We start from the raw sequence: 27,589 nt of genomic DNA on the forward strand, positions 1-27,589 counted from the left end.
TAGCATTTAACAATTTTATTAAAAATGTACCAGTTATTAGAAAAAATTCCAAGTATTAAAAAGCACCAGAGAGAAAGCACAAAGCAAATATACTGCACAGATACAAAAAAGGAGCTGCTCCCAGTCACCAAACACTACAAGCGGGAGCCCTGGAGGCACACAGCCAAGATAAACAAAATGCTACATTCTCACTGGGTCTCAGTCCATGGCAAAGGGGGCGTGTGCACTTCAGGACTAGTCTCGACAAAAATTTCACAGGAGAGCATCGGCTGCGCTTCTTCAGCTGGGAGAACGCAAGATTCATTCCATAGGGACACGCTCCATGAATGGTGAAGAGCATTTTCCACAATATATTGAGAACTTTTCTCCTGCTCACCCCTTTGAGTCTCCAAGGCAGGCACCGGAGGCAATGAAATTACTCCAGTGTTTAAAAACATCTCTAACGTTAAAGAATGGAAAAGTCCAGGGCAAGATGAAGCTGCCCATCAAATGCAGTATACTCATCTATGGATCTTTAGAGAGAAGTGCAGCAGAGTTCTATATACATTTCTGATATTCAAGAAGGAAAGGAAGAGGATTTAGAGAAAAAAAGATGTGTGCCCAAGAGTTGGAAGAGCTTTTTTAAGTTCAACTTTGGGCACCCAAAGTTCATATTTAGTGTCAGGATTTTCAAAAGCACCTAACTCTCCTAGGTGCCTTTGAAAATCATCCACTAGGAACCTTAAGATCTTGGCCATGTTTGTCCTCATACATTGTACAACCAAACATATTAGTGTGAAGGAAAAAGTGTTACTTCCTCTTTCTACTCTCAACTTTTCCTCTTACAATAGTTTGACCAAACTGGAGTGGTCTTCTGAGGGGTATAGGCCCAAAGAATCTGTGGCGATGCTCTCCTGGAGCTGAAATCTAAAAATCAGGGAGACTCCATTTGATTTTTAAAGATAACTTTGTACATGCAAAATTTTCATGATAAAATTTAAAACAGTTTAAAGATCTACCCTTCCCATCCCCTCCCTCCATTCCCCTAAGGCAGCAAATAATCTGAAGACAGAACCGAAAAAAAAATGGCTTTTAAAAAACTCCACAGATTTTAGTTTCACTTCCCAGAAACCAACTTCCAGCATAGGATTCACAGGAAGAGACCCTCCCTTCTGTGGGGGGAAAGGATTGGGAGGTGTGGAAGGAAGAAGGGAGAATGTCAGACTGCATTTTCAGATAAACACATTCTCACACATACACTCACTTGCACATACACACAATTACATTCCAGTGCATTTGATGTGTTTGGTCTTTTTCTGCTTTTCCTTATGGGTAAGAACTAAGTTGTGTAGTCCCTGTGTGAACATGTACAAACCAAAGAAACAATGACTAATAAGAGCTTTTTAAGAATTGTAAGAAATCTTGGAAAATCACTCAAGAATTCCTTGAGGTATTTTTTTTCTCTCTGTTTGTTTTAATGACCACAAATGCCAATGTAAAAACAGTGTTCTTTGGAATGACTATGGATAGCTTTGCTGTCAACTCTTAATACTTTGTAGCATTTGACCCACTTGCAGAACTCCCTTTAGTGTGAATGTGCACTGAAGAGATTAATCCAGGGCATTATATGGCCTCATAATTTCAAAACATACTGTTAAGGTTGCTCACATAATATGAGCTTCCCTTTAACCAAAGAAGGGCTGAGAGTAAAGCCACCCCTTGAATATACCTTATATGTTCCACTATTACCACTTCTACATCTTCACTGGAAAGCATAGGAGGTGCTATGGAGGATCAACAAAGGAAGAGATAAAGTGAATCAAAGTGACTTTGCAGAGTTTAGACTTAAGGTTGCAGCAACTGCCTAGAGCCTTTGTTTTACCTCTAACTAGTTTATTAGAACGCAGAACCTCCATGTTCCCAAAGGGAAGGGGCAATCTGCCTCCTCCCCTCATGAGCCAAATTTGTCTGTGGTATAACTTCACTGACAGCAATGGAATTATACTATTATGAAGTGGCCTCAAGGCATCTAAATCTGGTCACATCTCAGCTGGCTTTTATTCAACCTTGGTTCAAGTCTGAAGGCAGAGAGGCAGCTAGTTATTCCTAGTTGATGCTGAAAGTGAAGAAGTCTTCACAAGTGACCCTGAGACACTGTGAATGGGTTCCTCTTCCCCGTCCTGGTGCAGATATAGGCCAAGTGTAAAAAGGAAAGGTTGAACAGAACATTTCACCAAAGGGCCAGTCTCCCAACAAGAATTCTAGCCTCCAAGAACACTGACAGTGACAAATATTAAGCTATTCTTTAGATAGCAACAGAAGACAGGAATACTTGGTACCATGGGAAAAATGCAATAGAATATAATACCCCACAGAAACCAATGAAATGGTAGCAGTTAATACATGCAATAAGTTACACAGAAGTCCACTGCTTGCAGCGATGGTCAGCACATTGGGAGAAGCCTACAGTCCCACATCCATTTCCAATGTCGGTCCTTTCTGTTGGAAATCCATTCCCTTGCCTACCTTTACCTTACCCTAGCTATGGCAGTTTGCAGCTAACCTTAGGCAATCACTTTGTAATTACTGGCTCAGCTTTCAAGAATTGCAGGAAACAGAGTAAGACTAATTAACACCCACAAGCACCAAGCTAACTGGATCCAGGTACGGTTTGGGTTACAAGAAAGATGTCTGAACAGGCAAGAAGCAAGATTCTCTCTTCTTTCAAGTCACTGTCAGGATCAAGCCATTTTGGTGATCATGGAAAGGGAGGCATAAGTCAAACACTGTAGGTGCTGTCAGCTGAAACTTAACTTATATCTTGACTGTTACCTATCAAACTAAAATTAGCTTTAGGAGAAAGCCAACTGTGTGAGACACTTCACTAGTCTTTAAGTATACAGAAAGGAGATGAAAACTAAAATCCCACCCCTACACAAAGGCAAACCACCAATTAAAACATTCAAGAGTTGCCTCTTTCCTCACTACATTTAAGCCCTGATAACTGATAATACTTCCCTCACTGATCCACATATTTCTAACTGTGGTCAGACTGTAATAGACACTTTGAGGGAAGGATTTTCTCAACAGAAGTACATACTGAAGAGGGCCCTGCTTAGACAGAATGTGTGACAAACAGTGTCCAGATGACATGCACGTGCTGCTAAACTATACTGTGGAAATTTAAGGAAGGCTGCTGGTAGCCCAACCCTCCCCACTCATCTGTACACAACAGAACCATATGCTTAGACAAAGGAAAAGGACAACTCTGCATAAGAATCCATTGTTCCCTGAATAAGGTGAGAAGTTAAGTAGTGACCAAATCCTGCTCCCTTTGAAGTCAAAAGCAAAATCCCTGTGGACATCCAAGATGTAGATTATGATCCTTGGGTTTAGGGTTGATCGCACCTGGGTTCTTTTCTCCAAGCTATGCAAATATGAGACATTAAAGAGAAACATCAGTGGTTGTCAAACCTCTAGTTAAAGGCAGCAGAACACAAATTGGAGAAAGTCAGACTAAGGCTATGTCTACATTTGCACTTGATCGACAAAACTGTTGTCATTCATGGGTGCTTAACCCCACTCCTACCATAATGAACGACAAAGTTTTGCCATGGCAGGTGAAAGTGTGAACGCTGCTTTTTCAGCAGAAGCACTCTGCTATCAACAAAGTGAAAGCTCCTCATTGGGAGAGGAAGAATTTTTGTCAATAAAATGTGCCAACACAGCCTTGTCAATAAAAGCCGCATAGTGTAGCTACACTTTTTGTCTAGGTCTAGTCCTGTATCTTCAGTGAAGTCTTGTTTATATCCTACTTTTCACTGAAAATACAGACACAAGTGGCTTCCACCTTAAGACTTTGGAACACACAGTTTTGATGAATCCACTGCTACCAGTTGACATGCTAGCCAGGAAAGGCTCATCTCTCCATGAGTCAATCTACAAACTTATTTCAGGAATTTATTCTCCCCTTCAAGAAGGGTGTTATAAAATAAGCGAGTGAGGGAAGACCATCGTTAAGTGACTATACCAAACTTGTGTTTCCAGCTTTCACTTCTATTGTTGGCTGAGTAGTCTAGGGAAGCTTATTTACATCTGAGTTAACTGACTAGGCTGGAATTTAAGGAAGAAAAGTGATGTTCGATTTCTTGATATGGTAACTAAGTAGTGGTGTAAAGTCAGATGGGTTTGCCCAATCTCTGCACACTTCATAAGCCTGTTAGTTATTAATCTGACCCCTCTGACAGGTGAAGGGATTTCAGCCAATCAGTAGGGAAATGAGTGTGCATTACCCTTTACTGACTGACAGTTTTATTTCATTCCTTTCCCACTTCAGCCTTGAAAGCTCCACTCCCCACCCCACTCAAGAGTTCCCTTGATATGCCTAAACCTTCAATTCTAAGGGGGCTCTACCCAGACTTCAGGTTCTGAGGGGTTACTCCCCTCAGTTCAGTCTGTGTTTCCTCTATCCCACAAGATTGCTTCCTGTTTAAAACCTAGTCCTCCAGTTGCCACGCCCCACAAGTCACTCTGTTTTGCAGAGCCACGGAAGGTATTTTAGTAAATACAGAGCAGCTTCTAGTGCTGTTGCAAAGTAGTCACTGATAGGTACTACTTACCTCCCACTGAATAATTCCATAGTGCACATGCTTAAGTAAAAAGAAACAGACAATTTAAGAATTATTGTTCTAAACTTGTGACCATCACAGAGGAGCACGTTACTCTGAATAAGGTAGTTTTAACTGAGGTGGGGGCAAGGGCACCATTTCAGGAGGGCTGGGGTGGGAGGGTTGGAAGCAGCAGCTATGTGTACCAGGATGCCGCTTGCTCTTCTTCCCAGTTTCCTGATGATCAGGGAGTGAGGGGAAGTACTTGGTATGTATGCACACCTCTCTCTCCTGCCTGGTGATGGGAGAGAGCAGAGGAGTAATTCATACAAACTGTTTACTTCCCCTGTCTCACTCATAGGGGAACAGGAAGGGGAGCAAGTGGCCTTCTGGTATGCATGGCTGCTGCCCTCCTCCCCTTCTGAAATGGCAAACATGGGTGTGGGGGAGGGTCAGTTTGCTTGAAGAGCCTCTTTTGTAATGAAAGATCAGAGCAGAATTGAGAAGGTCTTGGGAGCTGGTGTGGAGGGGGCTAGGCAATTCCTGCCATGAAAAACCAGAATGCCAGTTAGGAGATGGGCTTGAGAAATAGAGGGGAAGCATCCACATACAAATGTGCGCTACAAATCATAACCAGGCACTTTAATAAGGGCACTGAGGGTACATGGAAACTGGATCATTACAAATATCAGAGCTGGTAACAGCCTTAAAGAAGGACAAGAGAAAGGGGGAAAGGGAAAAAATGAGGAACGGAAGGAGAATGTGCAAGAAAATTCCTCTTCCAATATAGGACTGCTCTATTGTTCATTGGGCATCAAAGCAGACTAGGAGGTTTGGAACCCATCTGTGTTGACAGCTGTAGCAGGTCTGAAGGGCAACTGTCGAGAAAGATTTTTCCTAGTGTTACTTTTATAATTTATGATTTAGAACTAGGTCTCAGCAAGTATGGAAACAGTCTGCAGAAGGCAGAGGCTACCCTTTTCCCTTAGTATTTCAGCTTGTTCCAAGAGTGGCACCAACTAGATTTTAAAAGGCCAGAACAGTCACAAGTTAATGACAATTAGCTATCACCCCAAGTATTATTTCTGTTGTCAGTGTACACTAATACCAACTTCCAGTATTGCTCATTAGATTAGACCGATCACTTATACAAACCTGCAGTGTATGGGTTCGAAGTAATTATGAACTAATCCAATCAGATCGTGAAGCAAACATATCAGATGCCTGGGATCTGAATCTTCTTAAGAGCACATATGATGGGGTGGAAGAAAGGGGATGGGGGGGGGGGACACCAGCACACTAACAAAAATATACAGATTAACAATTCCAGAAGAACGAGTCTTAGATTACATTCCATCTTTAAGAGCTCTATCTTGGTTTATAGGGACAGTATATGGTGTAAAGGACCACACAGTCCTTTGCACAAACATATTGAAGTCACCACCATCTTCTGAAAGATTCTGAAGACTCGTCTAACAGAAACAATTCCATCTATTGGTGGCAAGAGCAACTTAATGTGAAGAATGTCAAACTTGGGCCAATAAAGTCATTAAACAAAACTAGATTTTTACATGTTTCCCTGGTAATAAAATGCAGGGAAATAAACAGTGACCCACCTGCTGCTGTACGTAAGCTACTTTAAGTGTAATTGTTTCTAAAAAGAATTTTTTTCAAAGCTATCCCATAGAGGAGTCAAATGTCTCTAAATCTGGAAGTTGCCCAAAACACATTTAGAGCCATCAGTCCCAGACACCATCATTAACCAGCAGCCAAAATTACAAAATGCTGCATTCTATCAATTTGAGACAAAAAAAAAAAAAAAAGAGCTGAGGAACCTGTTAGTCTACTACCTGCCTCACTTGCAAAGAGGTTACTGATTTGGGGAATCAGCAGCAAGCTTTACCAAACACATCCATATTTTCAGACTTTCCTTCAACAGTGTTGGACAAGAGCTCCCAGCCTCATCAGGCAGGAAGCAGTAAAGAAGAGTCCTTAAAAAAAATACTTGAGAAGACGAGTAAGAGTTTGACAGAGTCCTCACATCCGACCGGCGGCGTGTACGTCTCTCTCCCCCAGACCAGTGTTTGTTCAGTGCTCCCTGCAGACTGGATGTAACCTGGAACAGGTGGAGGGGTCTCACCTCTGACCTACGTGGTTCCTGTTCGCCTCCACATTTAAGGCCAAGTTATGTAGGAAGAGAAGGATCTGCCACCATACTTGATTTCTGTTCTGCTGATGCTGTAAAAAAGAATAATTGAAACAAGGTTATTTATATTTTATAATTGCAACCTACTACTTATCTTTTCCAATAAAAACTCAGTTACTTTTCAAGAGCAGACACTTTAATCCCATCAGCACTACAAGGAAAAAAAGAAAGGTAGGGGGTGGGGAGAATGATAAGTTCTCCAGAAATAATTATAGCTCTAACATTATAAAAAAGCAGACCCTTATGCATTGTGCACAAGAGGATTAAACCTTTTTTTGCTTGCAGGATTTTGCAGAGTTTAGCCAAGTGCTGTTTTTAATCAGATTGGCTTCTGAGCCTCTCAAAAGCCCCAGCTGCATGAACAAACAACTTTCTTAAAAAAAGTTACCCCCCTTCTTCACCCCAAAAGTGAAAAAAAAGTAACTGGTGATCCATCTGTAAGCGATTTGACACCGTGAAGGTCAAAGGGTTAATCTTCAATTTAAACCACACTGCTGAGGCAGCAAAACTCTGATTTCATCCAGTACAAGAAAACACTCGTGCACACACACACTCTCCCAACTCCCTCCCCCCATCACATTTTCCTTCCCAGCATCTCCAAGATAATACTGCCCTTTTTATAGCTACTTTTGACAGTAAGCCATAAATAATCAGTCTTGGAGCCCTTTCCTACCGACTGGAGCCAATTAAACCTTAAGCAAGAACATACTTACAAAAAGAAAAGAAAAGAAAAAAGAGAACAAGAAAAAAAGAAAAAGAAAAGCAAGGGGTTATTTCAGGTCCCATTGTCAAGCAATGATGTTTGGAAGTTAAGTTTCAGGAGGGACATTAGACCATATAATGCTGCTTTTGGGAAGGAATGCTGTCCCCTCTTTTGTTCTGTGCAATCATCTCTGTGAAAGTGTTCTCCATTATGCCCCCACCTTCTTGTTCTTCAATGGCATTCAGACAAACAGGTGGGTTTCTCTTTACATTGCAGAGTCTGAGGATAGTATTTCACATCCCTAACCAATACTCAATTAAAAGGCCAGTTCTTGTTTTCTCATCCAGAATTCCCTATTTGTTAAGATAGGCTAGTGGCTGTTTTTAAAAAAAATCCCAATCAGACAGGGAATGGAAGACTGCTTTACAGTGACTTCACCGTATCACACGAGAGCACAAGAGTACTGAAGTGTGCTATGTGAACAAGGTGTTTCAGTTTAGATTAGTCCAAAAGCGCAGACCCACATGATTGCAAGGCATTCGCCACAGAAACAAACTGGAAAAAGAGAGGAAAGTCTTAGCTGTAGTTTGCATACAAGAATTGTTCAAGAGAAATATCCAAAACACGCCAATAAACTCTTTGAATTATTCTCATGAGCTCCAGAGACTAGAACTGCAGCAAAGTGCAACATGAACCTCAAACACAGTTAAATTAGGCTTTGAAAAAGATATATACTGTATTCACTAATCCAGTGGAAGTTCCTTCAATACTTTATTCTTGTCCAACAAGACTTAAAATGTGACCCCAGATTTAGGAGGGTTTACATCGTTCTCATTACAATGCTCCAACATCTTTCTGTTTAGAGCATGGCCCAGAGCAGCCATTCAGGAGTCAGTCATCCGTTCTAAACAGCCGCAGGCTTACTGTGCCCAAGCAACCCGTCCCAGGCCATGGTCACATTCACACTTCAGAACCACAGTTTCCCCATACACCTCTACAAAATACTATATTGCCTCTTCTGGGGGGAGGAATAGCTCAGTGGTTAGAGCATTAGCCTTGTAAACCCAGAGCTGGGGGTTCAAGCCCTGAAAGGGCTTCACGGGGGTAGGTTAGATTTATTTGTATGTATGTATGTCAGGGTTGATAGCTCCTGTTGTGAGTGCAGGGTACTAGTCTCAAAGTCACTTCCAGCTCTATGAGATATGATACATATATTACCATGTTTCTAGGGCTGGGTTTGTGCCACAATGAACCATTAAAATACTTGTAAGGAGGCAGACACTTTGGGTTTCCCACTAATCCTGTAAATTCTTGTAGCTCCTTTTAGTCAGACTTTGGAGCTCTCTCACTCTCTTCCTCCTTCTAGCCTAAGCCATATTTCAAAACCTGCTTGGACATGCATGGGCAACCAAGACACCTGACAGCATGTACTGCAGCATATAGGAAGGTGTAAAAGATTTTCCCCATCCTCTTTGAAAACTATTGGAGGGAGCTGGTGCAAACACAAAGACACTCCAAGGAAATACAGCAAAGTTCACCTGTTCAACAAGATTTATTACTTCATTGTATTTGTGACCAAACAGGCTGGTCTTCAAGAAATCTGGCACAAGTTTAAGATAAAATACATTTGAAGCATATAGCCATTTAACTGATTGTAGTCCTTTCCCATCTGCTCAAGTGATATTTGTCAAAGTGCTTATTTAGGACTCTGTAGAAAAAAGATGCACTAGTTTTAAGTGCATGCAATTTATACTGCTATATATTTACATGTGGGCATATGGTTAGCATACATATAAAATCAAATCCCATATGCTCCTGCCCTATTTCAGGTAGGAGGTTGCCTTGAGTGTCTCATGCAACAGATTATATTTCTAAATGTTTATCTTCCCACTTTTCTGAAGCTCAGTAGGCACAACTTCAAAAGGAAAACCTGTGTTTGTGCTTCATTATGATGGATAAAGGAAGACAAATTATTTCCTCCTACCAATAAACAAACAAATAACATGGTTTTTCCTACTTACTTTTTATATATCAGAAATTCAGGTCTTTTCTACCTTAGAAGATTCATTGGACAGCTGGAGAGCTAGTGGAATCACAAGTTAAATATGATTGAGTGAGAAAGTTAATTTATCCAGACACAGTCCTATATTTGTTTAGTTGACATGGATTTCAGTTAAACACTTGGAAAAAGCCATCTTTGTTCATCTGACAGTCTTCAGACCCTTTGGTTAAGAAAATGCCCTAGTGTTTATCAGAGATTCCCAGAGATTTTCAGCAAAGCAAAGGAGGGGGGAAAAAACAATTAGGTAATAAGCAAAAAACCCTGTAATAAATAATCTAACAAAACTCTCAAATGTTCTTTATCTGTCAAAGCAGCAAAGAAAGACTTTCTTCATTCCCCCTTATACTATAGTATAACTGCCAGCTGTCTCCTGCTTCTCCCTCTAACAAAATAATTAATACCCAGTTTTTCATCAGCAGATCTCAAAATGTTGCAAAGAAGGCTAGTGTGATTACTCCCAATTCATACATAGGTAAATTAAGGCATAGAGAGATGAGATGACTTGCTCACAGTCATCCAGTACAGCAACAGTAGAACTAAGAACAGAACCCAGGTCTCCAAAGTCCCAGTGCTCGATACCTCACTGCCTGTTTCCTATTTAGTCAGATGCAGGAGCAGCATTTAATTACTAACAGGACACATGTCAGATAAAAACCAGTGGCACCAACTGAACACAAGATGACAGACATGGCAGGAAGATGACATATGGTCTCAGCAATAAGGATGGAAATGCTAGTTCAGAAAAAGAACTTACCTAGATATGAACAGGACCTTCTTGGAAGTTTTGGTAAGTTCAAGTGACTTTTCCCAGACATGCCTCTGCCAGGACTGGGAGCAAAATATTCAAATACTGCAAGAGAAGATTTTTTTCGCCATAGAATTGCTTGCCTGTCTGAAAGGACCAGAAATAGCAAGAGAGCTACTTGATGAGATCTCAGTCAGATTTCTCAGACACAAGAGGCTTAGTCAAGTGTCAAAGTCACATAATCTTGAGATTCATGCATCACTACCTTATGGTGAAGATGTATATTCTTCTTTCGTCTGATTCTAGCCCACTGTACCCCTGCCAAAAGTAATTTATTTTGTAACATTACTATGGGATAAAATATTAGGGAAGTATAAATTGATAATGATGCTAGAAGGGAACTCACCTGTGACTAAAGCAGACTAGCATTGTAAACTACAGTAAGTCATCAAGTGACACACACAGTCTGAGCACACGAAACAGCTTCCTGTTGTAGCTGCAGCCTCTTAAGGAGGATATCCTTAGGAGACTTTCTGTCCAAGCTGTTAATATGGATGTTTCAATAAGTCACAAGAAAGGTAATTTTACAAGAAAAATGTCCTGTACAGCAACAGTCAGCTAACAAACCTCAATCTCATTCCCAGAACTGTGCTCATATCAGCCAGGATGCCACTACATAAACAAGTTAATAAAGAACAGAAGAGCCATGATGTGACGGAGGAACTGTGCCAAAAATTGAATAGGGACAAGAACTGGCAACAGATGTTTTCGATAATCGATATTCCTACTTGGTATTGCAGAGTGTGCACAATAAATGATAAGTATTATATATAAAAAAAATCTGCCACCAACCAATCAGCATCCCTCTTCTCATGTCAGACCACTTTTATTCATACTCTGCCCTTGCAGACAAGTCTCTGGCTCGAGACGATGCGGGGTGGGGCATGACACACAGTTAAAGACAAAATGTGTTGATTTGGGTGCAGGTCCCAGAATTGCAGGTGATAGGTAACTGGTAGATCAGGGGTTTGGTTTTCTTCCTGATGGAAGAGCAGTGGCAGATTCCCTCCCCCCACCCCTTTGCTGCACAGTTGTTACTCCAGGCGGTATGTCAAGGACCAAATTCTCTTACCATTACAGTCAGTAGCCAAACTCTTGCTGAAATCAGTGGGACCAAGATTTGGCAACACCATCCAGGAACACCAGCAGATATGCATATAGGGGTTTTAGATCGCACTTTTTAGCAACTGATATTCATTTTGGCAATAAATTGCAAAGAAACAAAACCACTAGCAATCAATGAGCTTTGTTAATTCACTGTTGAAAACTACATTTAATTCAAGGTGGCTAGAAGCACATTTTTGCTATCACAAAAGAGATTTGAGTTTAGTAAGACGAGGAAATCATGTTGCCCAAGGCAGTAAACATCATGGTTCATGTCCCAGATGGAAAAGAAAGTGAGGGGAGGGGACAAAGGAAGTCACACTGCAACCTCCTGGGCTTCTAATGACTAGGGAATAATACACCTGCACAAAAGTAAAAATACAGGGAGAGAGAGAAAACGGATTGATTCAGAAGGAGCTCCATTCTTTTCCTGTCACACTCGGAATAGGATTATGTTGTGATAATTGCAAATTTACTGTAATTTTATCTGTCTGCAAATTTACTCTAATTATGGGCTTAACTGTAACAAGTATGTGACAGTTTATAAAACAGCAAAATAATCCATATTAATAAACTGATGAGAAAAGATATGAAAAAGAGACAAGACAACAATCTAAACAAAAAGGGATCCTAATGTAACTCAAAGATTGTGTTAAAATTGTCCATGGGCAATGAGAAAATGTGTGTCCAGCAATTAATAAGCCAAAATTGCTGTGTCAAATATTAGGCTTAAGTGGAGGACAAAATGATTAAGAGATGGGGTGTTTCACCCCTCACTCCCTTTTTGATTCCTTAAAGAAAGGCACTTTGTGGGAGAAAAAGAAGAGATGAAGGTTCCAAGAGTGAGTTTCATCATTGTGGCTGCTATTCCTACTACACTCAGGCCTCCATAATCCTGGTTCTGAGAAATGTCATGACCAGACCAAGCCAGAGAGGAACCAAGAAGGTATAACCACTACTACAGACTCCAGCTGAATCTCAACACCTGGGATAACTGGACTTGGAGTTACTGCTTTCTCCCTCCCACCCACCTCAGAACAGTTATTACCCTCTCAGATGCCATCTGAAACAGAGGTTCTAAATCTCTGGTTTCCCCAGTCGCTAGGGGTCCGTGGACTATGTCTAACTGGCCTGCAAATGACAGACTGAAAACTGATGGAACAGAATTCAACTATTCATACAGACAATAGATTTCCAAAGGGGTCCACACTGCCATTCAAAATTTCCAAAGGGGGCTGCAAATGAAGAAAAAAAAAAAAAAGATTGAGAACCACTGATTTAAGACTGTGTTTTTCCTTCTAAATTGCTCTCCACTTAAAGGGAGGAAGTTTTTAAAATAAAGCCTTATTTATTTTCAAATGCTTCAACTGTTTTATTTATTAAAAATTTAAAAGGATTTTAATGATGTGTGTGTCACAATACTAAGCATGCTGAGGTCTCTGCATATCAAGCCTTCGATCTTGTTCAACACTGTTTAATGAAGGAGAACGACTGGGTCATGTTAACATAGTTGGCCTGCTTACTCAATCTAAATTAACACAATGTTTCTAAAAGGACGGCAAGATGGAGCCTATCTATAATGGACACCATGGTTCCATCATGAAGAAATTAAGCTTGTGAAAGAGGGAGAAGTTGTCACAATCACTAGCTGGTTCTTATGACACCCAAACTAGAAGCCACTTCATCAACACCTGGATAAATCCACTAAACATTTGGGGATTCAGAATAGTGGGCATGGAAGACACACATGAAAACAAGTTGAAGAGAACCTCAGCTGGAGAAGCAGTGGAAGGCACAGCACTAACACTCACCACAAAGGAGATGTCAGGAGTGGCACCTAAGTACCATTAGACACATGCTCCAGGCCATGGGAAGGTTTGTGGCAGGTGAATCATTTCTCAGAGTTTTTCTAACTCAAAATACACACCATCGTTTACTTGTGCCTTCCTCTTTGAACTGCGTCTGCAGGATGTGGAAGCAGAGGAACACTCATGGCAACAACCAAATGACTTTCAACCAGGAAAGGGCAACTGCTGGCCAGTACTTTCCCAGGCCCCATTGCTTTCTATCTTGTGCAACCTGGCAAGGTTTAATTATATCTTTCATTCAAGACAGAGGGAGAATAAAGGCCATTCAAGATTCAGAGGATTTTTCCAACTGCTGCTCCTTTATGCCCATAGCCATTAAGACTCTAAGTCACAGCCACCGGTTATATGGAGCAGGGCAGGATTTCTTTACAAGTTGCTCTTTATTAGTCACAGGGATCCCACACTTCCCTAAGCACCTTCCCTGGCAAGGAGTGTCAACTAAGGACTGACGTTCCCACCTTACCCTCTCCAAAATGAGCCCTAGGAGATGTGGGAAAATTTCTCTGACAAGGTATCCCAGCGTACTTTGGTAGCATGTGGGGTGCTGCCTGTCCAATCTGCCTTTGCCCTCTACATCTAGAGAGTATTCTCCCTCACCTCACTGGAGAATTTCAGTCAAAGTGGTGGCTGATTCTTCAGTTTACTTAGTACTAAAATTATTAAAAGGTTGGAATAAAACCTGTATTGATTTGGGGTGAAACAAATTAATCCTCCCATTTGGAGACATGGTGATGGTTGTCCTGAGATTGGTTTAACCCAGGCCTTAAAGATTAGCTACTAGAGTCTAGAGTGCTTCGTTTTCTAGGTTTACCTTGCGCATAATCTGTTCTACTACATATGCATCAGACTCTTCCTGACCTTGGCTTTATACAAGTCCCTTCCTCACAAACAGTGAAGTGACAAAGGAGTTTCTGTATCTGATGAAGGCACTGGGAAAAGGGGGCAAGTCTAGTCTTCCTATTTCCAGATACTGACCTTAACTAGAAGATGAAGTAAAAGGAATCTTTCAAATCTACTGCAAGAAAGAAAATAACCGAGCAGTCTGAAATGGAGTGGTCTCTGAACAGAGCAGCATCCCCCACTCTACTGGAAACACACAAAGACAAGCAATCAGGTGCAGCACTGGAGCCTGTGGGTAGCTCAGCTTCTCGTCAGCAGTTCTGATGACTCAGAGGCTAAATATAGAGAATGATATAAACAGAGCTGGCCGCAGAGCAAACACTGCTGAACTGACCCATCTCTCACGCACACTCTCTCTGAACCTTTTCCTTCTTGCTCTCTGAGCTCTTGGAAGTTTCAAGCCCTCCTATGCGGGGAGGCTGTCGGCTCCAGAGACACTTCATAGCGTTGCCAGAGGTGCAGTTTCCTTTCATCATGGGGTTGTGTTACATCACAAAACCTAATGAGGGTGAATAAAAGTAATCCTGCTGCTCTAAAGGGACAGCACACAGCAGAGTAATATATATATATATATATATATATATATATATATATATATATATATACTTGTTTGCAACTAATTCAGGGTTCTTTGGCTAATGACAAGAATGGTTACTGAAAGATTATAAAAAGTTAATAGGATATTTTCTTCCTTGCTCCTAAAGGAGCACACAGTGTAAGTTTCTTGTCTTTGAACCAGAGTTTCATTCACACACAACCTGCATACATATGGACACCTCTTTCTCCCTTTGTTAATAATCAACCCTAACATCCCCCTATACCCGGTGAGATCTCAGTGTGATCTAGCAGTCAGAGCAGGGGACTAAAGTCAGGGTTCTTAAGAGCACTGAATAGTGCAGTGAAGCAAGACCAAGAAAATATAAGACCATCCCTGACAGATGTTTGTTCAATCTTTCTTAAAAAGCTCCATTAATAGGGATTTTATGGCTTTCCTTGGAAGCCTGTTCCAGGGCTTAACTACAATTACACTGAGACAAGTATCAGAGAGGTAGCCGTGTTATTCTGTATCTTCTAGAACAAGAAGTCCTGTGGCACCTTACAGAGTAACAGATATTTTGGAACATGAGCTTTCGTGGGCAAAGAACCGCTTCAGCAAACTGTATCACATTGACTCATGCATCTGATGAAGCGGGTCTTTGCCCTCAAAAGCTTACGCTTCAAAATATCTGTTAGTCTATAAGGTGCCACAGGACTTCCTGTTGTACATTGAGACAGCTATTCCTAATATGGCATTTAAATTTCCCTTGTAGTAGATTAAACTCATTTCTCCCTGTCCTACCTGCATCAGATATGGAAAACAATTATTGCACCCTCTTTATAACAGACCTTAACATATTTGCAAACTTATCAAGTCCCCACTCAGTCTTCTTTTCTCAAAACTAAATATGCCCAGGTTCTTTTAGCCTTTCCTCATTGGCCAGGCTCTCTATAAACAATTTCTGATTTTTGTTGTTCTCCTCTGGACTCTAATTTGTCCATTTTTTCCTAAAATGTGGCACCCAAAGAGGAATACAGTACTCCAGCAGAGGCCTCACCAGTGCTGAGTAGAGCAGAATTACTCCCTGGATCTTATATATTCCACTGCTGTTACACGCAGTATATTTGTCTTTTTCACAGCTGCATCACATTGTTGACTTGTATTCAGTTTATCCACAGTAAGTAACCATGAGCCTTTTCAGCAGTATTACCACCTAGTGTAAGGGTGGGCAAATACCAGCCTGTGGGTTGGCTCTGTTCCTCTGGGTTAGTCTCTGGCAGGCTCGCACCTCTATATTTACCTACACCTCTGCGGATATGAAGTGATTGGTGCTCTTGTTGGCCACTGATCACTGTTTGCAGCCAATGGCAACAGGGGGAAGTCATGTTCTGGTCCACGCAGCTGTGAATAGAGATCCATGGTCAACAAGAGCTGCAATCACCAGATACCCATGGAGGAGCAGGTAAATATAGCAGTAGCAGCCCACCAGAGAGTAACCCTCAAAGGCTGCCCCCCCTTTTTTATTTATTCCCAACCCCTGACCTAGCCAGTTATTCCCCAAATGGAGTTGTGCATTTACTTTCTCCATCCTAAGTGTATTACTTTGCACTTGTCTTCTGCATTGAATTTCATGATGTTGATTTTAAGACTAATTCTCTCATTTGTCCAAGTAATTTTCATTTCTAATCCTATCCTCCCAAGTGTATGCAGCCAGCTTTGTCTCATTTACATTACACATTTTATAAGCACACTCTCCCTTCTTTATCCAAGGCATTAATAAAAATATTTACTAGTCACAGACTCAGAGCTAATCTTTCAGAACCTGATTAGAAATGACATTCCTATTTCACAGCAAACTATAAGTAATTACTCTGTGTATGGTTTATCAAACAGTTATACACCCACCTTTTAGTAATTTAATCTAGACTGCATTTCCTTAGTTTGTCTGGAGAACGTCTTGTATGACTGTGTCAGAAGTCTTACTAAAAATCAAGATCTTTCATGCCTACTGCTCTGTCCATCCACTGGGCCAGTAACTCTATCGCATAAAGAAATTAGGTTGATTTAGGATGATTCGTTTTGCCAGATCCCTGGTTGGCTGTTCCTTATAATTTTATTATTCTCCGGGTGCTCAGAAGTTGATTGTTTAAGCATTTGTTCTGGTATCTTTCCCACTTCTTTTGTCCCCTATTTAAAAGGTAGGTTCTATGTTTTTCTCTCTCCAGTCCTGTGGGCCCTCACCTATTCTCCATGAATTCCCTATGATAAGAGCTAGCATTCTAATATTGTTTCACATAATTCCGTAAGGATCCTATGATGAATTTCGTCAGCCTCTGCTGATTTGGATAGTTTATCTTATTTACCTGTTATCCCGATTTTGGTTTGCATTCCTTCCCTCTTGTTGTTAATATTGTATTGAGTATCTGTCTACCATTAATTTTTTTTTAGTAACGATTGAGGCAAAATAGATATTAAACATTTCAGTCTTCCAGATATCATCAATTAACAGCTCTTTCCTTACCAAGTAGCACACCTACACTTTTGTCTTCTTCTTGCTTCTAATGTGTTTAAAGAACCTCTTTCTTATTGCTTGTAAAGTCCTTTGCTAGGTATAACTTACTTTGTGCCTTAACGTCTCTGACTTTGTCCCTACATGCTCGTGCTGTTCTTTTGTACTCCTCCTTTGCAATTTTGCTAGGTTTGCACTTTTTGGAAGCAGTAAAGATCTCCTGATGGACCCATATTGGCCCCTCTCTCTTCTTCCTATCTTTCCTTTTCATCAGAATACTTGGCAGCTCTGCATTTAATACTCTCTCCTTGAGAAACTGCCAGCTCTCCAGAACTCCTTTATCCCTTATATTTTCTTTCCATGGGACCTTTGCTTAACAGGTCTCTGAGTTTGTTCAAGTCTGTTATTTTCAAGTCTATTGTCCTTATTCTGAAGCTCTCACTCCTACATTTTTTTTAGGATCATGAAATCTATCATTTCATAATCACTTTATCCAAATTGCCTTCCTGCTTCAGATTTGCAGACAACTCCTCCAGATGGTCAGAATCAACACTAAAATGGCTCTCCCCCTTTTTCAGGTTCATCCCACAATTTTAGGTGTCCTGGACCATCACTTCATTGAATCCTTTAATGCAGGGGATCCATCATATATGTAGGCTTCAATCCAATTGCTAGTCCAGAGTGCCCCAGGCCACCCTTCCCCCAGGCCCTTTTTATCTCAAAGCAATCTTTTGCTTATGTAGAACTCCCAATTTCCCCACAACTAGGCCTTTTCTTAGTCTCCACTCACTGCTTCATTGGTAACTAGAACAGAGCAGGAAACATTTTCCCATCCCAAGAGAATTTGAGATACCTAAAATTTTCCCCATCCCTAATCAAGAAAGTCTCAAATGTTTGCAAACCACAGAAACAAAACAAAAAATACCCCCCAAACATATCAAAATGTCTTGAGGAATTTTTATAACATTAAATGTCTTTATATATCATCTTTTTTTTTAAACCAGTCATTTTGAACCAAAAATTGACCTTTTTGTTTTTAAAGAATTAAAACAAAATGCTTTGACAATTTGGTTACTTTTTGGGGGAAAACAATCCCCAATGGGAAATTTGTTGAAAATGATCCAGAACAATCTCAGTTTTGTTGTATCAGGATTTTTGATGAAAAATGTTTAGTCAAAAAGCCATTAGACATGGGAGCAAGTGTGATGGAAAAAGGGAAATAAATCTTGGTCAATGTACTTGTGCTGGAACACGTTAGGCCATAGACTCCCTAATGGATGGATGATCCAAAATGTTTAAAGGGAAGCTTCAGCAAGGACATTGTTTTTTTTTTTTTTGTTACATAAGAAAAAACATATGCAAAACATGACAAGTTTCACTTTCAAGTGGAAATTTTTCAGGAGGAAGAATGTATTCTGCTGGTTTTAATTTTAGTGGAGTGGGCTCATTTCCAGAGACCTGCCCACAACCAATGTGGATCTAGTCCTAAACATTTCATATACAGGTCCAATGCAGACTAATCACCCTTTTCATCTTCATGATTACATCAGATAATTTGCTCAATTACACGGGGAATTTTCACATAGAAATTCATTGCTATCCTATCACTGGATCCCATGGTCAGCACACCTAAATCAACTGCGGGATTTCCAATGTGTTTGAAGGGGTTTTTGTTGCTGACTGTAATGTACATATTTACCCACGATATCTCCGCTCTGATTCAGCATCTGGTTCTCATTGAGGTTCTGCTTTTTTTAACCCAGTCTTCCAGCTGAGTTGATTGGAACACAAAGAGGTCAAGAAACTTCTCTGAGGACATGTAGCAAGTCAGTGGCTCAACTTGGATTAAAGCCCAGAACCGTCCTGAGCTACCAGTTCTCTATTCTTAAAGAGACAATTTTACCTTCTGTGACATGATCCTAAAGTTGTGCATAGCAGCCAATGCTGGATTTAAGGGATCAGGGAAGGATGGAATAAAAGTGGACTCTGCAAAATTGCGGCCTGTTCAGTAAGTGCCTTTTCAGTGGGAAATTGCTTAAGTGTTCTACTGAGTTATCATAGCAATTAAAATCAGGTTTAAGCAACTTAGGTGCTCACACACATGCTGTGCAGCATATATGCATGCACCCAATTTACCAAACTTCCCATTCATGGCCAATCTACCTCCAATAAGAGAGAGTAGAGATCTCCAACATCTCTTCCACAAAAGTTGTGCTTTAGCTCCACCTCCTGGCTTCTTGGTACATGGTGGGGGTCTTGGGGGTGAAAGAAGAGCTTACTATATGGTATGGGGATTTAAACAGATGGAGGGCACTATGGATATTCAAGCGTGAGGAGAGAATTAAAGATTCCTTCTGCATAGTTTGAAAAGGACCCTGCAGAACTAGGGACAGACCATGGCATCTGAAGTAGCAGAGCCTGCATGTGGAAATATTTTTTTTTTTAATCACAGCCCACATTTGAAAGGCACTTTACAGAGTGATACTATGAAGTGCCACATAATTTTTACATCATTATTCCAACTATACTGAGCAATTATTTTATTTGAATATACCACTGCATCAAATGAAGGCATTAAAATCCTGAATACAACAAACAGCTAATAGGACAGGTAACTGGATTACTGGAAGTCTTTCCTACATAGTAGTTCTGCAATGGGCACCTATTTTGCTAGGTCAGGATCCATATATGCCCCCAATTCTTGTCTCTCTGTTGGAAGAACGCCCCACTGGCTAGCAGTCCTGTTCTCTTTTCCAGGTACTCAGGGAGTATGGTTATGGCTATGTCAATGTATTCTAAATGGTTCCTGATACAACACTGGAATCATGGGTTGTGACCAACACTCAGAGTTGTTTGAAATGAGGCACCCAGTATTTGGGTTAGTTTCACAGTGAGACAGAAGCTTTTCAGACAAATAGCAGCTCAGGTTTCATATTCTCAGAGACTGTCCATTCCACTGCCCCAAAGGACAAGGAACACACCATTCTCTCTATCCCAAACCCATCATAAATCAGTTCACATGTCTCTAGGCTCCGACTGCCCTTTTAAACAGCAAGAGCCATTACACAGGACTGTTTTTCTGGATTGCGCCAAGAGCCAAAGGAAGTACTCCACACAGTGTCAGCAGGGAAAAGAATTCATTGGCACAGATAGGACACTAAAACTCTATGAAGTCCAAGGCACAACTCCACATTAACATGAAGGTTCAGTATTACCCCATTCCCTCACCCCAAGAAAAAGAATCCCTGAGCAGTTCTAAATGCTACTAGACCTATCAAAGGGTAAGTTGATTTCAGATGCACAGTTTTAGCTACGGCATTTGCACAGCTAAAAATCGATGTACTGGAATCAGTTTACTTTCCTTGTGAAGACCGAGCCGCTCTCGTCTTGCGTCGACATCCCTTACTCCATAGGATAGCAAGGAATACCGGGGTTCACGGCAAAGCCCAGAGGAGGCAATTTTGCTGCATCTTCACCAGATGTGCAAAATCGAACTACGGAAGATTGACCACCAGTGCATCGATCATCCAGTAAGTATAGACAAGCCCCCAGCGTCAAGTTCTGAAGTCCCACTGGCTAAGATTTTTCACACCTGTTTTTGGTTTTGTGTTTTAAATGGCTGAACAGCTCCCTCTCCTTTAAACAGCCTTTTCTTCCAGTTCAAACAAAGACACAGGAGCTCCTCCTTGGCAGGCTGCATGAGCTAGTAGTGCAGGCGGATGCTTTTGTTTACTAACTCTCCCACATGCTTGGCCGACACGCGATTCAATTCTATTCTCCTGGCTCAGTCAGCTGCCACCCCCCTCAACCTCCCCTCTACGCCTGTCCTGCACTGCAGTCAGTCGCATGGCTCTCTCAGTGCCATAGTAGCACACACTTCTTGCCTGGGGGAGAAAGGAGAGGACAGGCTAAGGTTTTCTACTGGCTCTTTTTTTTTTTTTTGGAGGGGGAGCACATTCTTGGATGCATTTCCCTGACAAAGACATCTGATAGCTACGCTCCCCAGATGGAAAGGGTCAAGTTACAACCAGTTCCACTGCTTCCCTTCAGGACTCCTGACAGCAAAGATTGTTAACCTTCCCTTTGCTGTAAGAAGCTAGCTACTACTTAGAAGGTGGAGAGAAAAAAAGATTGATTCATGAAGACATACATATACATTCATTTCTCACAGAACTGGACGAGACCTTGAGAGGTCATCAAGTCCAGCCTCCTACACTCACAGCAGGACCTATCACCATCTCTCACAGATTTTTTTTTTTAATCTAACCTGCCCCAGAAATTTGAAAGGCCCCCTCAAGGATTGAACTCACAGCCCTGGGTTTACAAGGCCAATACAAACAATTGTAGTATGGTACTTCTGAAGCAAAAATGACATTCCGCAGTCCAGATAGCCAACTTTCACATTTCTTTAGTTGTTCTACCACTCCCTTTAGCGATTTTGCTGTTGGGTCATGAGATGAAAACTTATGGAGATGAAGGGGTCCCAAAGTTAAGTGCATGCCAATTTTGCCCAGCCAAGAGCCATCTTAACAACCCTCCAGGAGTTAAATTCCTCAGCAGGAAGAAGTAAGATCAAAGCAGTGCCCATCTTTAACAGACTCCACTGGGGCAAGGGAGAGCTCATTAACCTTGTGAAGCCCACAGGCAGGCATCAGCAGCTACAGCTCTCATCATGTAGCATTCCTTGATCTGAATGGAAGTCTGTTCAAAGCAAGGTGAGGCATTGCATATTACAGCGAGAGCTCTCTGCTAACATCAACCATTTTCAAAGATCATCAGAGATGAGAATGGTGCTGGCCTACACTTCAGATGTACCAGTTCTAAACCCTGGGTGATCAGGGACTTTTAGTTCTCTTCTACTCAGAGACAGGAAGGCAGGGCAGAAAGGTGTCATACAGTTACTGTGAAGACTGCCAAAATATGGTAGTCACTGATTAGGACTGGCTCACAGAGCAGACCCTACCAACACCAGAGTGGTCCAAGTGTGTATTCAGCCAAGACAATGACAACACAAAGAATGGGATGCCATACCAGGATAACCAGATCCCTTTCTCTCCCCTCTCCCCAGCCCCTCCCAGAAAAAGTGCCTACCCTCTGTATATGAAGCCTGTGGAACTGGTCTGCAATGCACTGTAACTTCCGTGCAATTTGAACCTCAGTACGGGCTTCCTCTTGACCTTCCTGAGGCTCTTCTTGGAGGTGTGGATTCAATGCGAAGCCAACTGGGGGAACATGTAAACGGTACCCAGCATTCCCTGCAAGACATTAGAGATGAGATGGCTCATTGCCTTGGTCTCCCAGCATAAAGCTTGATTCCCCTTCTCACCGTTACACACCATGAAGGAAAAGATGTGTAACAGCAAATCTCTGACTCAGGCTAACGTCCAGTTGCCATAGCCTAAACAATGACTAATTATGCTAAGTATTCAGTAAAACATTCACTTAGAGTTTTAAGCAGATTTACATTGATCAAGCAGAGTGTATTATGTTCCTCCCGTAACCAAGTGACCTGAAAGAAAGAAACCACGTTAAGATTGGAAAAGCTCTCACACATGGATCAAACTTGTTCATAGTTCAGGCAACATTGGAATTTTATCTGAAATGACAGTCTTATACTTATGCAGTACCAATGTCCCTCCTAAACATCAATAATCTCCTGGTATTAACCCCTGCTGCATCTTCCAGATCAGGCATCGCTCACAACAGCCCAAGTATTTAAGGCCAAGTTTCATCTTGAAACACATGGCTCTGCATTTTTACAAATATCATATATGAGGTTTTAAAGGCAGAATTTGACTCAAAGTTGTTAGGGGAGGAGTTGTGGCCTTTTTTAAAAAAACCTGAATGTAAGTCAGGAATGATTCATTTCTCCAACTTAATAGAAATTCAGTCCAGGAGGCCTGGTGACTTGTCAATTACCGCTTTACCATTGAAAAACTGGTTGTTCACGTTACTAATCTGACAACTTTTCTCTTATTAAAGAGCCCAACAAAACACCCACAAGCATTGGAACCTCTGCGTTTACCCTGTCTGCACAGACAACACTAATGCAGTCTCATCCACGTGGGAAGATTCACCAGGGAAGCCTGGAGAAAAAAGAAGGTTTTATTCTTTGCAGACAAATTGGCAGCCTATGTCCTGGGTTGAAAGAAGCACTCGATCACCCTCTGAAGCCTGTGAAAGGGTCTCAGCCTAAAATGCTGCTGTAAGTGTCTAGCAATAACTTCAACTGATCTGTGATGGTGTTGGGGAAAAAGGGAGCTTGTATTTTAAGGATGGCAGAAGCGTGAGCAGAGGGACAGCTCCTGCAGTGAAGCAGGCAAGTGTGAAAAGCAAAAGAGCTGTCTTCCATGGAGGTGCAGCAGAATAGCAGCAGAGTAAGTTACCCTCTCTTGTGCAGTTGGGGGAGAAAAGGGTAGCGCTAGCTGACAGTTTTCCTTGCTGCAAAGCTAGTGATGCTGGAGTGCTCTTACCATAGAAGAGTCTCTGGGGCTCTTCAGTGACCCCACATGGCAACATGACATCCTGAGTGGAAGAGGATGGGCTGAGTGTTTGGGTTGCCTTGTCCTGCTGCTCAGCATGCCTGATACCTGGACCACAGCAGTGTGTGAGTGGGAACAGTTGAAACCTCCCCAGGAGGCAGCTGTAGGATTGGTTCTGTGTGCATATGCCAGTAGGGCTCATCTCACCAGGCTGACCTGTGAGTCCAAAGTCATCAGAGTGAAATACGTCATCGTCCAGCCCGTCCAGGCTGGAATAATCCTCTTCCAGGTAGCTGGAGGGATCCATTGGTCCTGCAACAAATGAACACCTGAGAAAACGGCTAAGATACAACCAGAGTACAATCCAAAATAATTCGCCCCACGCTAATTCCATCAATTTCCCTACCCCAAGCTCTTTCCTCTCATACATCTAAAACCAGTCTACATGGCCTGAAAAGATGAGAAATAAGATGATAATTAAGGCCTTGTGGTCAAGTTTTGCATCCCTTGAACAGACAGCTCAGCGTGCCAAAAATGCTCCATTTATGGTTCAAAGTCTTAAAAGACCCTCCTCCTCAAAGAAAAAAATAACCATGACGCAGGGACTTTGTTTAAAAAAAAAAAAGCAAAGCCAACACAGATAGCCACACCAGCCCCCCATTTACAATTCTCTTCTGATGTCAGAGCCTTTGGGTTACACCTAATAGCAAGAGCCTTGCTATCAAACCATAAGACTTGGCAACATTGTTTCTGCCAAACACTCCATAATCCCTGGTTTGCTCATTTGCTAGCCCACAACCCAACCAAGTAAATGCCCAAAACTCATGCAAGTCCCAGCACCAACAGGTACCCGTGCTACTAGAGAATCTACCTGAAACCCCTTCCTTTAGTTCACCCTAGAATTACCAGAATCAGCAAGTGTTTGGTCATCTCAGTATCTGAGGTAAGGCTTTTATGTTCCTGAGACCCACTATGTCCTAACACCCGGCAAAAAGGGTGGGAAAATGAAACCTGATCTTTTAGAGCTCCCAAGCTCCCACAAACACAGGGCAAGTAGGAGCAGCCTGGCCAGTGAATTCAACAATTTCTTACTGTCATCTCTGCATCTAACCCAGTTTGAAGACAGTCTCCTAGGAGATCCCTCCCCAGGATTTCCACCCAGTTTTCAACATGGAAGTGCAATTCAACTCTTCATGTCTCCTTTGCTCTGGGTTTGACCAAAGTTTAACAGGATAGCAGATTAGTAAAAGGAATCCTAGATCTGAAGGGGATAAAAAGACAATTGTTAAAACAACCTATCCAGTACTTCTCTCATAGATGGACCTTCCCCCATCTAAATATGAACTAGGGACACCACTGTAGCTGAAGATAATGCACAGACAGGAAGGAATAAAATTTTCCTCTCTCAGAAAGAGATTACAACTGCAAATAGCATTAAAATGCATAGATAGAACTACCACTACATTTGGTATAATAAGCTAAATGTGACAAATGCCACAGCCAGGAAAGTTTACGAGGTAGACCAAACATTTAACAAAATGGGCTTCAGAACTACAGACCCTGTCGTGTGGACTGATTCCTTAAAAATTCAGCCCAGGTCTCCTAAATTTGACCTAATTGCCCAGTGTAGTCCAAGCCTTAGTCTGCATCCTATTCTGGTGAGCCAAGGCAGGCTACTGCTTTCTTGTGAGGCCCAGGACTAAAAAGTTTGAGATGTTCAGATCATCACCTATCAGAAGAGCCACTTAATTTCTTCATGACCCCAAAATAATCTTTACTAGCTCCTTCAAAAACAAAAACTACAAAAACACAGTTTCTCAAAGAGAGGTGCATCAAACAAATCAAGAGTTTGCTACTGTTTTTTATGACTGTGGGAGCATCATACCATAAATCTGCCTATGGCATCCTCCTGAGACGAGAAAACCTGCTATCTGAGAAAGCTAGCATACTGACAGTGGAATTCTTATACATTTCAGTATCAGGTCTACTCTCAAGAGAAGCAGACAGGAAAAACAGAGGGAGAGTTCAACATATGCATACCTGCCTGCTTTCCAAAACAAAGTGAGCTGATCTAAGTTTAGGACTACCATATTCCTTTCCTTCATTTCCTTCCCTTTGTGGGCTTCAGTACTGCAATATTATACCTGTGCAAAGGACTTAAGTACAATTTTAGAAGTTGACAGGATTTAAACAGAAGCTTTGAATCCCAGAAGAGATACAACAGTGGAAACACATTATTTGGGCTCTTTAACATTACCATAATTTGCAGCATCACAAGTGTTCTCAGTATTGTATGCATGGGCACTATCTTATATAAGCATTTCATGCAACAGGTAACTTTCCAAAAAGCAGCATATTTTGGAAAAATGCTAACTTGTTTCTTTATTATAATTAACATTTACGCATATAACATTGTTAAACTCTCTGCCTTTGGCAAGTGCCTGAATAAGTGCTATGTGAGCAATATACAGAATAAGCTTCCTGCCAAAGAGGCACAAATATTTTTTCAACAGCTATTTGTGTGAATCTAAACTATAAGGAAGTGATTGCACCAGATGAGGCAGAGGAAACTCAAATGAAGATGTGGCTTTTTTTTTTTAAGTAAATCGTTTGTGAAGTTTTTAGATACCACGGTGATGGGCACCATTATGAAAACCTAGATAAACAGAACTACCTGAGGACATCATAAATGGGTTATCTGGCCAAAAAAAAAAAAGGCTTATTTTCCTGGACTAGAATTAAGTGGCAGAGACAGTACAATGAAAGGATATAAAAAACAACAGTAAGATGTGGGGACCCCTTTCAGGCAGGGGATGAATTGTACAGCTATATAGTTTCTTGATAAATGTCTTTCCCCATACCAGCACTCTAATGACTCTACCAGGTGCAGTTTAAGATAGTGTTTAGTCAGAGTCACAAGAGAGGGATTCCAGCCTCACCAGTTTGGAGTTCATGAGCTCTTAGGAGAGAAAGAAATGTGTCAGGAAGGATCAGCTGGGGACAATAAAAACACCTCCCTGATAGCAACCGGGGAAGCCATTTCCTGCTTGGGGAGAGGGTCGTTCAGCATAGTGAACTAGAACTGAACGGTTACCAGCACAGAGGAGTTTTCTACTTGTTGAGGTGTTGAAGGTTGGGGTCTGCAGGACCAAGACCGGGGAGAAGGGACGGCACCCTCGCTAGACTGTTAAGTACAAATCCCACAGGTCTAAGTGGAAGTCCTGACCCTTCTCAGTCCCTGAGTCCTGGCCCTATGGCACAAGCTGCTGCAACAGGGACAGCCAGATTTCGGCCTCGAGCCGAGTCAAGAGGCATCAGAGAGAGAGGAGCTCGCTCTTCCCCACAGCCCTAGGGCTCCTGATCTACCTCCCCGTTCCGGCCCCTCTGGCGCACGGGCAGAGTACTAGGTCGGTGCCCGAGGGGACCGGGAGCTGTTGCCATGAGCGGGCGGAGCGTTGCCCCGGGGAGGAGAGGGGACAGGAGGCGATGGCAGGAGCCGGGGAGCATGGTGGTCGCCTGACGGGCCCTCCCGGGAGCGCCTCCAGCGGCAGAACGAGGGCGGGCTCCGCTCCAAGCTCGCTGCTGGGAAGTAGCCGACAGGAGCCCCCAGCCCGGCGGGCACTTACCTGAGGCAGGGCAAGGCGCCGCCGGGCGGGTGGGGGTGGAGGGGCGCGGGCGCGGAGCCCGGGCGGAGCGAGGAGTCCCCAGCCTGCCGCCTCAGGCGCCGCCGCGCCGTATTGTTTCCAAAATACAATTGCTTCCTGGCATCCCCCAAACAGCTGATAGAAGCCCCGCCCCCAAGTGACGCGACCTGATAGCCAGCCAA

The 27,589-nt window shown here is 42.1% G+C and overlaps 2 protein-coding genes and 1 long non-coding RNA gene across 10 annotated transcripts in view; 1 reads left to right on the forward strand and 2 right to left on the reverse strand.

Annotated features, from left to right (window-relative positions):
• Nucleotides 1–27,443, reverse strand: BMF (Bcl2 modifying factor). Of its 4 annotated transcripts, XM_074996975.1 has the most exons (5): nt 27,390–27,443; nt 23,755–24,075; nt 22,373–22,536; nt 6,727–6,824; nt 1–5,464 (listed from the first exon to the last, which is right to left on the reverse strand). In XM_074996975.1, exons 2-5 carry the CDS (start codon nt 24,068–24,070, stop codon nt 5,401–5,403), a joined length of 642 nt encoding a protein of 213 aa, XP_074853076.1. In that variant the 5' UTR covers nt 24,071–24,075; nt 27,390–27,443; the 3' UTR covers nt 1–5,400. The 4 variants fall into 4 exon arrangements, with proteins under 4 accessions (XP_074853076.1, XP_074853074.1, XP_074853077.1 ...); XM_074996973.1 differs by lacking the exon at nt 27,390–27,443 and having other exon boundaries at nt 23,755–24,194; XM_074996976.1 differs by lacking the exon at nt 27,390–27,443 and having other exon boundaries at nt 1–6,824; nt 23,980–24,194.
• BUB1B (BUB1 mitotic checkpoint serine/threonine kinase B) overlaps nt 1–27,589 on the forward strand; it is a 223,788-nt gene that overhangs the window by 100,129 nt on the left and 96,070 nt on the right. The window lies entirely within an intron of this gene.
• LOC142015357 (uncharacterized) lies at nt 10,372–10,783 on the reverse strand. The gene is made up of 3 exons (XR_012646137.1): nt 10,709–10,783; nt 10,568–10,620; nt 10,372–10,449 (listed from the first exon to the last, which is right to left on the reverse strand). It is a non-coding gene; the product is annotated as an uncharacterized LOC142015357 (long non-coding RNA).

The sequence above is a fragment of the Carettochelys insculpta genome, chromosome 6, assembly GCF_033958435.1.
Source record: "Carettochelys insculpta isolate YL-2023 chromosome 6, ASM3395843v1, whole genome shotgun sequence".
NCBI classification, from domain to species: domain Eukaryota; kingdom Metazoa; phylum Chordata; order Testudines; family Carettochelyidae; genus Carettochelys; species Carettochelys insculpta.

What these genes read in the sequence shown, in the direction of transcription:
- BMF (XM_074996973.1), bottom strand. Translation starts at nt 24,193, where the DNA reads ATGTATGAGAGGAAAGAGCTTGGGGTAGGGAAATTGATGGAATTAGCG. An exon ending in GCCCCAGAGACTCTTCTATG is followed by an intron (nt 22,537 to 23,754) that starts GTAAGAGCACTC and finishes AATGTCTTGCAG; the next exon opens with GGAATGCTGGGTACCGTTTA. An exon ending in AGGAACCACGTAGGTCAGAG is followed by an intron (nt 5,465 to 6,726) that starts GTGAGACCCCTC and finishes CTTTCTCGACAG; the next exon opens with TTGCCCTTCAGACCTGCTAC.